General features: G+C 41.0%; 1 protein-coding gene across 1 annotated transcript in view; it reads right to left on the bottom strand.

The window, feature by feature from the left end:
- Positions 1-12,570, bottom strand: part of CDH2 (cadherin 2) — a 256,286-nt gene that overhangs the window by 29,525 nt on the left and 214,191 nt on the right. The window contains 4 exon segments of the mRNA XM_070361804.1: positions 5,400-5,539; positions 8,326-8,559; positions 8,856-9,089; positions 11,915-12,057. Of these exon segments, the coding sequence (XP_070217905.1) occupies positions 5,400-5,539; positions 8,326-8,559; positions 8,856-9,089; positions 11,915-12,057 (751 nt within the window).

The following is a 12,570-nucleotide window of genomic DNA, read 5'->3' as shown; positions in this document are numbered from 1 at the left end:
TAAGAACATTCACGGCAGTTTTATTCATAACTCAAAACTAAATCCACTCAAATGTCCAATCTTAGTAGAAATGATAAACATGGTTAATTATCACAACAGAATAGTATTTGGCAACGACAAAAAAATGAATTACTTCCAAATGTAGCATGGATGAGTCATACAGATAAAACTGAGTAAAAGAATCCAGACAAGAGAGTACCTACTGTATACGACATTCATTTTTACAATAAAATCCAAAACCAGGTAATGCTGATCTATGCGACAGAAATAAAAACTACTGGTTACTTTTGACTGAGAGCATATTGCCTGGAAGTCGGGTACACAATAAGTTTCTGGGCTGAGGGAAATATGCTCCTTTTTAAAGATTTTTTTGATGTGCACCATTTTTCAAGTCTTTACTGAATTTGTTACTATATTGTTTCTCTTTTATGTTTTGGTTGTTTGGCCATGAGGAATGTGGGGTTTTATCTTCCTGTACCAAGGACTGAACACACACCCCCTGCATTGGAAGGCGAAGTCTTAACCACTGGACTGCCAGGGAAGTCCTAGAAACATGTTTTGTTGACATGAGTGATGGTTCTACTCTTAAACCTGGAGGAAGCCTTCTGCTTCTGGTTGGGATGAAAAAAAAAATCATGAGATTATCATTCATACTCTAATGCTAAGAATGAGCCCAATATGTTATTAAATCACAGATTTCTGAGACTTTAAGATCGCTGAGAGCATAATGAGATCTAACCGAATGAAAATAAGGAAACTAATAAGCCCTTTCTAGAAGAAAGAAGACCCATAGTTGCTTTTATCCCTGGAGGAGGAGTGAGAAGAAGTATCATTAAATGATGGAAAGAAAAATCACCTTGACTTTGAAGGAAGCTTTAGTGGTCATGAGTGCACAGGCATGATGGAGTCACATCCTTGGGGAAGCTTTACCCCCCACCAATCCTTCCCACAGGCCTTTATCCCACAGGCATGAGCGAGTCCACTAAAAGATGGGTGCAGGGCCATAGATCTGTCATACTAAAGAGGGATCTGATAATTTCCAAAGAGCAGGAAAGTGAAAGTGAAAATCGCTCATTCGTGTCCGACTCTTTGCAACCCCATGGACTATATATAGTCTTTGGAATTCTCCAGGCCAGAATACTGGAGTGGGTAGCCTTTCCCTTCTCCACAGGATCTTCCCAACCCAGGGATCAAACCCAGGTCTCCCATACTGCAGGTGGATTCTTTACCAGCTGAGCCACCAGGGAAGCCCAGGAAATCAACCCTGAATATGCATTGGAAGGACTGAAGCTCCAATACTATGGCTACCTGATGTGAAGATCTGACTCACCGGTAAAGACCCTGACGCTGGGAAAGGTTGAGGGCAGGAGCCGGAGAGGGAGACAGAGGATGAGACGGTTGGATGGCATCACGACTCAATGAACATGAGTTTGAGCAAACTCCGGGAAATAGTGAAGGACAGGGAAGTCTGGCATGCTGCAGTCCAAGGGGTCATAAAGCGCCGGTCATGACTGAATGACTGACTGAGCAACAACAACAAAGCAGATGGAGTGTGCGTCTAGAGACAGGACACTTATGAGAAGGCGAGTGATGACTATGACCTAAGTGAAGGCAGTGGCCTTGAGGATGGTGAAAGTGAATGGATTTCATGAATCACTTTAGAGGCAGAGGAGACAGAACCTTTGGTGTAGCCTTCCAATGCTGCATATTTTATTCCACTATTATGAGGGAAAAATTAGACTGAATTAAGAATCCATTACCAATTGTGTCACAATCTTCTATAATGAGAACTGCAAATGGGAAACGTAACAGGATCAGAATTGGGCGGAAGATCTCAATCTGGACTAAAATGCCATCAAGGAACCAAGAGGCAGCAACAATAAAAAATGCGACAAGATGTCCAGGACTATTTCAATAAAGAAATGATTTTTAAAAACATTAAACAAGGAACCTCCCTGGTGGTCCAATGGTTAAGAATCTGCCTGCCAAGGCAGGGGACACGGGTTCGATCCCTGTTCTGGGAACTAAGATCCTTGGAGCAACTAGCCTTTGAGCTGTAACTACTGAAGCCCATGCACCCTAGAATCTGTGCTCCGTAAGAGACGTCCTTACACCTCAACTAGAGAGTAGCCTCTGCTCGCTGCAACTAGACAAAGCCTGGGCGACAGCAACAAACACCCAGCACAGCCAAAGATAAAATAAATAAACAATTACAAAAAAAGAACATGAGCCACTGAGGTCAGTACAGACAGAGTTCCAGAAAAGTCTTTGGTCTATTAAGAAAGTATATAGGAAGAAACACATTCGTGTCTAAGACTTGATCTGGGAGCAAAGAAAACTTTCAGGGTCACGTAAAGAAGAGGTTCAAGATTTATGATGAGTTCTAATAAATCTGGCAATAGGTAAGTTTTACTATTTGATATCAAGCGTCAATCTAAGTGGATAAAGTGAGGAAAGGCCATGTCCCAGGGTACATGGGATCTCAGTTCCTGAGCAGGGATCAAACCCACGTTGTCTGCACCGGAATCTTGGAGTCTTAACCACTGGAATGCCAACGAAGTCCCAGTAATGGAAGTAAGTCTTTTCTAGAATAACTACGACAAAAAAACTTTATTAAACAATTTCTTAAAGTAATTGGTGGGGAGGAAGCGGGGAGAAAAAGCCAACTCAGGGACATCAAGTGCCCTGATCCAGACGTTTAGATGCTGAGAAACATCTTGCTTCTTGATTCTATGCAGCATCCAGTCATGACTAGTGTCCTTCTACTTATTGCTATTTCTACCGAAACTCCATGGAGTTGGGTTTAGGTTTATGCCTACAAAATTATGTACAGTGACATGAAAAATAAAATGCTGCAAGAAGAAGATTTACGAGATAATGTGATCAGATAACGTTTGCTGTTCTTGAACATAGCTCAGGAAAGTGAAAGGACAGATTAATGAGGGATTAAGCCAAACATGAATTTTAATATCCAAAGACATTCATAAGCAAGAAACCCTGGGGCATATTTATAGAGCCACTTTAATTAGTCAGTATTCAAAACAGCTTTACACACGAGTCAAGTTTTCAACAGATTTGAAATATGCAGCTTTCCTAAATGAGAGAGTCGAGGTATTGTAAACCAAGCACGGAATCGGATATCAGAAGATTGCGGGCTTGACTTCTGACTCTGCCAGTTACAGACTTGGAGAGTAAATTGCAAAACCTGTTCAAATGGAAAATGGAAAACTCTGATGGGCCCACCACCCAGATGAAACACAACAATGGGAGTGAATGTGCTTTGTAAAACAGAGAGCGATATATTATTTCCTCAAGGGAGTAAAGAAGAGAAAGAGAACTCATGCTCATGAAATTTGCTCTTTTTCAAGTTAACAGTCCTACCACTAATATCTAGACAGGGTACCTTGAATTTACTGATAATGATTCAAGATCCAAGGGCTCTGGGTTCTTCACCTAACTGCTACCCCAACACTTGTATTAGCAAATGGACATGCTGCTGCTGCTGCTGCTAAGTCACTTCAGTCATGTCTGACTCTGTGCAACCCCATAGACGGTAGTCCACCAGACTTCCCCGTCCCTGGGATTCTCCAGGCAAGAACACTGGAGTGGGTTGCCATTTCCTTCTCCAATGCATGAAAGTGAAAAGTGAAAGTGAAAGTGTAGTCGCTCAGTCGTGTCCGACTCCTAGCAACCCCATGGACTGCAGCCTACCAGGCTTCTCCGTCCATGGGATTTTCCAGGCAAGAGTACTGGAGTGGGGTGCCATTGCCTTCTCCGAAATGGACATGAGAGGTATCAAATGTACCTAAGAAATACCAGTCACAGTGATCGCTCATGGTTTATACTCGTATCTCTCAGATAATTTCAAAAGGAACTAGACCAGAGCAGTTTAGACAGTAACATCAAACAGACCTGAATTCAAATCCTACCTCTATCACTTCCTAGTTTTATGAGTTTAGATAATCCCACTCGGACTTCCCAGGTAGGGCTAGTTGTAAAGAACTCGCCTGTCAATGCAGAAGACTTAAGAGACTTGGGTTCAATTTGTAGGTCAGGAAGATCCCCTGGAGGAGGGCATGGCAATTCACTCCAGTATTCTTGCCTGTAGAATCCCCTGGACAGAGGAGCCTGATGGGCTCCTATGGAGCCTATAGCTCATAGGGTTGCAAAGATTCAGACACAAGTGAGAGACTGAACACCATCCCTAGGCTCTGTTTTCTAACACAAAAGTGGAGATGGTCACAGTACGGTATGACAGGTTTCAAAGATTTAAGAGATAACAGCATTTAATGCACTTAGCAGAATGCCTGGTGTGCATTAATAGTACAGATCTTTGGTATCTGAAATGTTGCTTCCCAGGAGATAAAATTTTTCACTTTCCACCTACTGGTCACTCCCATCCTTGAACAGGGATGCAGTTCCTTATATACACACAGAAACTCACGGTCTTTTACAGCCAGTCATGAGCTCAACGTTTACTGTGCTCAGTCACTTCCGTCATGTCCAAGTCTTTGCGACCCCATGGACTGTAACCCACCAGGCTCCTCTGTCCATGGGATTTTCCAGGAAAGAATACTAGAGCGGGTTGCCATGCCCTCCTTTAGGGATTTTTCTGACCCAGGGATTGAACCTGGATCTCCTGCAGGCAAATTCTTTACTGATGAGCCACCAAGGAAGCCCCAACATTTATTAAGCAACTACAATAAGCCAGACCCCATGACAGACATCACGGACACAGATGTGAACTAGATGTTGTCTCTAACTGCGAATATTTCTCAATAATATAAGACTTGTGGGAATTCCCCTGGTGGTCCAGTGGTTGGGACTCTGAGCGTTCACTGCTGTGGCCTGGGTTCAACTTTGGCTGGGGAACTAAGATCTCACAAGCCACGTGCAGAGTGGCCAAAAAATGTAAGACTCTTCAGTGCAATCATTGTTGGCTCTGCCCACCACTGTATCCCCAGTGATTAAAATAGTGCCTAGACTATTGAGTGTGCTTGGTAAATGTTTATGAAGTAAACAGTCTGTGCTTTTTCTGCCACAGAAATATCCAAATCTCAATGCAGAAACTACTTGTACTTTTATTTTGGATATTCAGTGAAGAAAAACTGCGATAGAAAACATCTTTATCAGTACAGCTATAACTGGCATTAGGTGTAAATCCTAGGCTCCTCAAAACAATGTTAACGATCCTCTCATAATAAATACAATGACATTTAGCACTTTAGAAAAAAATTCAATGGGCAGCGCAGGTTGGCAAGAATTCACCAAGCCTTTGATAGTGTGATCAAGGAAAAGACATTTGATACTATTCTTTTACTCTATGTATTAGTATTTTCCCCACCATTTAAAACGTGAGATGGTAAGATTTCACTTAGAGATTTAAAAACACTGCTTACCTGGTCTTCTTCTCCTCCACCTTCTTCATCATATTTTAAAATATTATCTCTTACATCGTCTTCTGGATCAATTAAAAGTTGTTTGGCCTGGCGTTCTTTATCCCGGCGTTTCATCCATACCACGAACATCAGAACGAGAACTAGGCAGAAAGAGAGTAAAGACACATGATACGTAATTTTAAAAACTTGACTTTATCTCATCACAGTCTTCAAGACTTATAATTTATATTCATATGGGCTGGAAAACTTGCAATGCATCTTCTACTCTGTTACCTAATCCTAGCCTCACATGACAAGAAACAAGATAGGACAGACACCCTGAGAACCAGGTTTAGGTTGTTCTAGACACTAGTACCCTATGACTTCACTGAATGGATGTCTGTCCTCAGTTTTACTATCTGCAAATGGGGACAATAACTCTGTCTATCTTTTGCTTTGCCATATAATGGACTGGAAATTCTAAAAACAACAAAATACAGTAGGTGAAATTGCCACTTATTACTTAATTGCCGTTCCATTCCGGTTGATCAGTCATCATTCTCCTCCCCAAATCAGAGAGAAGCACACTTATGAAGGAGGGGGAGTGCTTGCCAAGATGCCTTTGCAGCAAACTAGACCTGGATCAGAGACTTGACCTTGAGGATTTTTGACTCCCAAGGGCCTGGGTCTTTCTATCGTGCCATTGTGCTTTTCTCTTTCCTGTTCAATAGCATGCCTCAGGTAAGAAGGCCAGGGGATTAGTCTGAGAACTGAAATAACATCCCTGGTGGCTTGGATGGTAAAAGAGTCTGCCTGCAATGTGGGAGACCTGGGTTCGATCCCTGGGTCGGGAAGATCCCCTGGAGAAGTAAATGGCAACCCGCTCCAGTATTTGTGCCTGCAGAATCCCATGGACAGAGGAGCCTGGTGGGCTACAGTCCATGGGGTTGAAAAGACTCAGACATGAGTGAGTGACTAACACTAACACTTCCTGCTCTACATTTCTGCACCAGGATTAGAATCATAAATTTTCCAGCTGGTTGATGTTAAAATCAGCACCGATTCATTTTCCTTCAGAATGGCTAGAGTCCTTCTTCATACCACAATCCATCAGCTCTAAGTTTTTCTTGATAAGGTTGGCATGTATGCCTCTTGTTAGTTGAAACTGAAACATATCCCTAAGTGCACATCTAGGAATGCATTCCCTCTAAAATCTGGAGCTATCAGTTTACATCCTGAAGCAAAAAGATTTAATGACTCTTATTTGAGCACATTTTTATTATTGGCCATAAAAGTAAATATCCTCCTTTTAAAGCCAGATACATGATCTCATTTGCCATTGTTCCAGGGCTAAATCTAGCAAGTGGATTATTAGTATAGCATGTAGGTTTCAAATTATAGTCAAAGTAGTCTCCACATAGGAAGTAAAAAATGCTCAGGCTTCTACAGTAATTGCTTAGAAAAAAAAAGGACGGGATTCTAAATTACCAGAACACTTGTAAATGGAGAAAACATAAAAGAAATGGCCAACATTTTGAAGAAAGTGATTGGTGCATAGCATGATTGCACAATAAACTAAGTCCTGCTGCTACTCAACAATACAGCACAGGGGCCAGGCAATTTGTTCTTTTAACCTGCATACTTAGAAGTGGTTCCTAAAGTACTTTCCAGTGGTTAATTTCTTGCATTCCACTGAACCAAAGACTGCAAAGTACATTAAAAAGGAGCAATTCCTTAATCTAGACTGGCTCTAAAGACAGACAATTTATTGAGCTGTGTAATCATTTCTATTATCTGATGTGCTGTATGAAATACAATCTCTTGCTATTTTATACAGCCTATCAGAAACAAATACCTTGATCCCTGCATGACTGGAGCAGGTTGCTGACTGCGCTTTCTATAAAGGAAAGCAAAGGAAAGCAATATACTTATTTTCCTAAATCATCAACTATGTGCCATAAATTCAGACACAAATCCTAAGAGAAGTGCTTCAACTTAGGACTGCCTAATATTTTTCTATGAAGTTTGCTGCAGCTCTGCAAGTGATCAGCATCAGAAAACGGCAACGGGCGTGGAAGAGGTGGGCTGGCTGGGTTTGCTGCAAACAGGTAAGTGCATGCAAGGATGCTCAAGGTTTTCCTCATTCTAAAGTGGGCTTGGCTGTGAGAAACTGCTCAGAGATGGAAGAGAGTTGTTAGATTCCACTGAAAGGCAACAATAAAAATTACTTTTTATTGAGCACAGCTGGTGGGACGGCACAGGGAGGGGGCACAAGGAGGGGGCACAAGGAGGGTCTCGGGATTTGTTGTCTCTTGCAGAGAGCACTGTCAAAGGAAGTGAAGGAGCAAGTGGGCACTGACCAGTTTGGGAACAAACAGTACTATATCCCTGAGTACAAGAACTGGAGAAGACAAACTATTCTAGAGACAAGAATTATCTAGAAGTAGCAAATGAAAGAGAAATAGACTATGAAATAGGGGATATCCCGACAGAATGAGAAGCTTGGATCACTGCCCACTATGGAGGAAGTAATGAAAGAAATGAAGAATGAAAAATGTAGGGGAGAAACTAAAAGGAAAAACGAAGATTTTTATGGCAAAGAAAAACTCCTTAGAGAAGAGAGCAACAGGCAACTCTTGGCTCCACCAGTTCAAACTCAGGTGAAAGCACATGCCTCCACTCCATTCTTTGGGAAACAGGAACGCTTCGTGGCTCCCAGCAGCACTGGCAAAAGCTTTCAGCCAGGATCCTGGATGCCACAAGATGGCAAGAGCCACAATCAGTGAATGCACTGCGGTCAAATCATGTCATCTATATGTTATGTGACTATTTCAACAAATAAAAGCAAAAAGTTGCTTTGTATTTTCCGACTGTAAAGAAAAAAGTTACTTTGCTTAACATCCTGGAAGCAAAAGGAATTCAAGCTGAGACACCGGGAAGTACTCACTGAGCAGGATGATGATGCAAAGCAGGATGGCGATGATGGCGCCGGTGCCCAGCCCTGCTCCCACAATTCGATCCACATCTGTGCAGTCCCCGTTGGAATCACACTGGCAAACCTTCACCCGAAGGATGGAGATATTCGATTTGGGAGGATTACCCGAATCTGTGATTATGATTGGAACTTCGTAGATCCCGGCCTCAAGAAATTTTATCTTTAAGTTAAGCTGAGCAAAATCACCTATACGATAAAGGGGAAAAACACAGTCGGAGAGTTTATACATCATAAGATTGAAAAACACACAGCATTTTCTAGACTGCATCATGTACCGAAGGGTACATATAAAGCAGGTTTCACTGTAACCTTTTTGTAAAGTTTATTTTTATTTTTTTGGCTTTAAGGGCTTTTCATATCTTAGTTAAACTTTAAGTAGCTTTTAAAATATATTTAAGGAGAAAGATGATAAATGGACTTTACATACCAGGCTTCAAAGCCTCTCAGATGCACATATATTCAAATAATTAATCTGTCCTTACCATTAAGCCGAGTGATGGTCCAATTTCTCTTAATAGTCACTGGAGACAAAGGAAGATCAAAAGCAAATGGTCCAGCATTTGGATCAATGTCATAATCAAGTGCTGTGATGTTAATTGAATTGGGGTCCGGAGTTTCACAAATCTCTGCCTCTTGAGGTAACACTTGAGGGGCATTGTCATTAATATCAAGTAAATAGATCTGCAGTGTTCCTGTTCCACTCATAGGAGGGATTCCTAAAAAGGGAGAAAAATCACAAACCAATGCTCAACAACTCTCTCCCTTGACTCTCAGTTACAGTGAAACTCTCAAAGTTTCTAGCTTTCTAGCCCTTATCACTGTATAACCTTGGAAAAATCTCGTTGCCACAGCATCTCTGCTGTTTTGGTACAAAGCCACTTCTGGTGTCTCTTCTAGGATGACCCTGCACTCCTCCCACTGGAGGTTCCGGCACAGAGGGCGGTAACAACGCACACGCACAAGCCCCCATCCCCACCACATGTGGTCCTGTGCCCTTGCTGAACTTACTCTGTGCCCCATGTGCAGTGAGCTCCTCTCGGCACTGGAGGATGTAAGCAAGCAGAAACCCGGGCTCATGATCTGATGGACCCAACTCATTGATGGAGAACAAGACGTGTGCATGAAAGAACCCCAGAGTGCTTTTCAAGCCCAGACATAACTCTGAAATATTGAAACAGTCTACAGACCCACAGACCTTATCTTGGGGAGGAGCTGGATCACTTGCTTGAGAGTATTAGGTTGCACTCTATACATCATTTCATTGTCATCCTATGAAGCTGGTTTAAACAGACAGGAACCTAAGTGTCTCTATAAACTGGTTATGGTTGCATCCTCTTAGAAGTATTGGGGTTGCTAGTGGAGATGGGTCTGCCTGACCCCAAATTCATCCACCATAACATGTTATCTCTACACTTATCTCATCTTTGAGTTGGACTCTACTATGTTACAAATATTTATGAATAAATATATAACAAATATATAAAATGTAATGGAAATGTTATTATATGTAAACATAATTATATTATTTGAATATACAATATATAATACAATTATATTTAACTATATAATATATATATTGTATGCACTTAAGAGAATAGAAATACAGGAATTTTCTAAATAAGGCTGCGTACTGAGACCCAGAGGGTTAAGTGACCTGCCCAAGGTCATGAAACTAGGAAGATTCACACATACACTCTTCAGGACAGGACAAGGAGAAATCTCTGTGGGCCTCTCTAAGGAATATGGACGGTTCTGAGAGCAGGGAGGTTAAGATGGAGGGGCAGCATGGCTGTTTACAATATTCTAATACTGTGGTCTAACCACGAGGGCCACTATGTTTCCTTATAGTTTGAATTACTTTCATATTTATTATCACATTTCATATTATTTGACTCTCATAACGACTTCACAGAATAGCAAGCAGCAAAAACAATGATCAATAATGAAATGAAGGCATAGAGATTATAATAGCTTGTCCAGACATTAAGGAGCAGAACTGGGGCTCTAAATCCAGCCTTGTGATTTAACGTCGAGTGCATTTGCAAAACATCACAGCTACACAGATTTAACTGCTCACTTCTCTCATATCAAACACCCTTTCAATTAGGAAACAATCCACCTTGGTGAATGAAAAATCTGGTTGTAACTCACAACTCACACATATACATATAATTTTATAGCTCTTTAAATCTCAGCATAATGGTGCAAGATATATTACTGTAAGTTTCAGGGTGGAGAAAGCTACCACTTACAGAAAATGTAAAACAGACGCAAATGCTCTGCTTTCATGTGAAATGGCAGACATGCTTCCCACCAAGTTTCAACTCTAAATTTGTGAACAGTAGGTCTCACATTAAAAAGGATAAGAAATATTGCTTTGGTCTTGTCACCTCGTAGATTTATAACAGATAATGATCTCACTGAATCATCTTATACAGGATTAGGAATGGTTCTTTGAAACTGTTCTTATCAAAAATGTTGACAGGCAATGTTTTTCAAACTGCACATCTTGGCCACCAAATAGAAAAAGCCTACTATTTTTATTAGATGCTCACATTCACAGTCCAACATTAAAACTATTTTAAAAGGTGGCTGTGATTTAGTTTTAAAACTATTTACACAGCATAGAAATAATTACTTGAGTGTATAGTTTGTGCCAGGCACCGTTTTAAAAGTTTTATGTATACAAGCCTTGTTATCTTCCCCTGTACACGAGTTACACACTGCTACCATTATCCGTATTCAACAGAAAAAGGAAATGGACAGATTTAAAACCACACTGCTAATCCTGCAGTTAGAAGAATAGTATAAATGGAGTCTGGATCCAGGGGGGAGGGGAGGTCAGGTGGAATTTCAAAGCTCCACTCGTAAACCATATCATGTTGAGACCTAAAACAAGTCCAATTCCAGTTTAAAGTAAGTCATTTTTACGTTCTAGATATAAAGAAAAAAGTGCTATCTATTAACCTCGGCCATTTAGAATCCAGAAGAACCAAGAAAGAAAAAAAAAAGATGCTAAACTATATGTTTATGTTTTTCAAAACCAACATTCTCAAATATTCAATTATTTTAACTTATGCAAGAAATTAAGAGTTTCCTAGACATGGCAGACTAGAGTTAGAGACTTAGAGGAAAAATGCTGAAAGATAGACAGACTGATGGTAGCAAACATGCTGATTAGAAGAAATCAAAAATGGCCACCTCGAAAAACACAGTGTGTGGGGCTACTGTGCCATCAAGGTACAGCAGAGCAGAACAATCACAAAGCCTTGTGATCACAATGCTAGGTGACCATGGAGGGTGTAAGGACCCTGGGGGCGTTCATTGCAGAAGGCAGCAAATACAGAACGCCCAAAGGAAATGGAAAATAGAAGCTGGGCCTCAGAGGAGGGAAGGTCATTGGCGCCTTGGACGGAATGAAATTTTTCTAGACAACTGGGTTTCCTAGAAAACCTCATTTCCTGATGATGCATTTGTGATGAGGCTCTACTCCCTTTAACAACATCCAGGACAAATACAGTGACTATATTTAATTACGCACCATTGTCAGAAGCAAGGAAAGTAGCATTGTATATATTGTTTTTCACATTCGGTGATTCTCTGTCCAAAACAGCAATGGTAGTTATCTGCCCATTCACAGAGTCTATTTTTAGCCAGTTTGCAGGATCAGATAATTTGGTGTATCTACAAAATGAAAATGCAGTAAGTTTATTTCTTTTGACATGAAATTTAAAACAGGAAGCTGATTTTTCTGGTTTAGTCCCAGACACAAACAGCACGTTAACTTGCATTTCTGTAGGTGATGGTTGGGACAAACAGCTGTACTGTGAGTATTTCTGTGGCAGTGGTTTGGGAGGCAATATGGTTTGTGTGTTGAGTGGCCAGGCGTGAAGTAAACGTTACATAGGTGGTAGAGGGGAAAGATGAGGAACTCAGTTTTTGTACTGTGGGTTGGGGCTAGGGCAGATTTGACAGGTCTCATTATAAGCTCTTATCTAGTTCATAAGAGAGCAATGGTCCATATAAAATAGTTCTAATATATCTTCTAAGTGAGCAGTAGCCCTAATGTATAAGGCTTAAGAGAAATTATAATAGAAGTTGAATTTTCTATCACAGAACACTCCTTAAACATTTACTACCTTATCATGGTGGGGATTCGGTCACAATGAGGAGATCACCGTCCTCTCCTCACTCCCA

The sequence above is a fragment of the Bos mutus genome, chromosome 24 (assembly GCF_027580195.1).
Source record: "Bos mutus isolate GX-2022 chromosome 24, NWIPB_WYAK_1.1, whole genome shotgun sequence".
Lineage (NCBI taxonomy): Eukaryota > Metazoa > Chordata > Mammalia > Artiodactyla > Bovidae > Bos > Bos mutus.
Note: the sequence above shows the minus strand (reverse complement) of the source record. Positions and strands in the feature narration are given on the sequence as shown.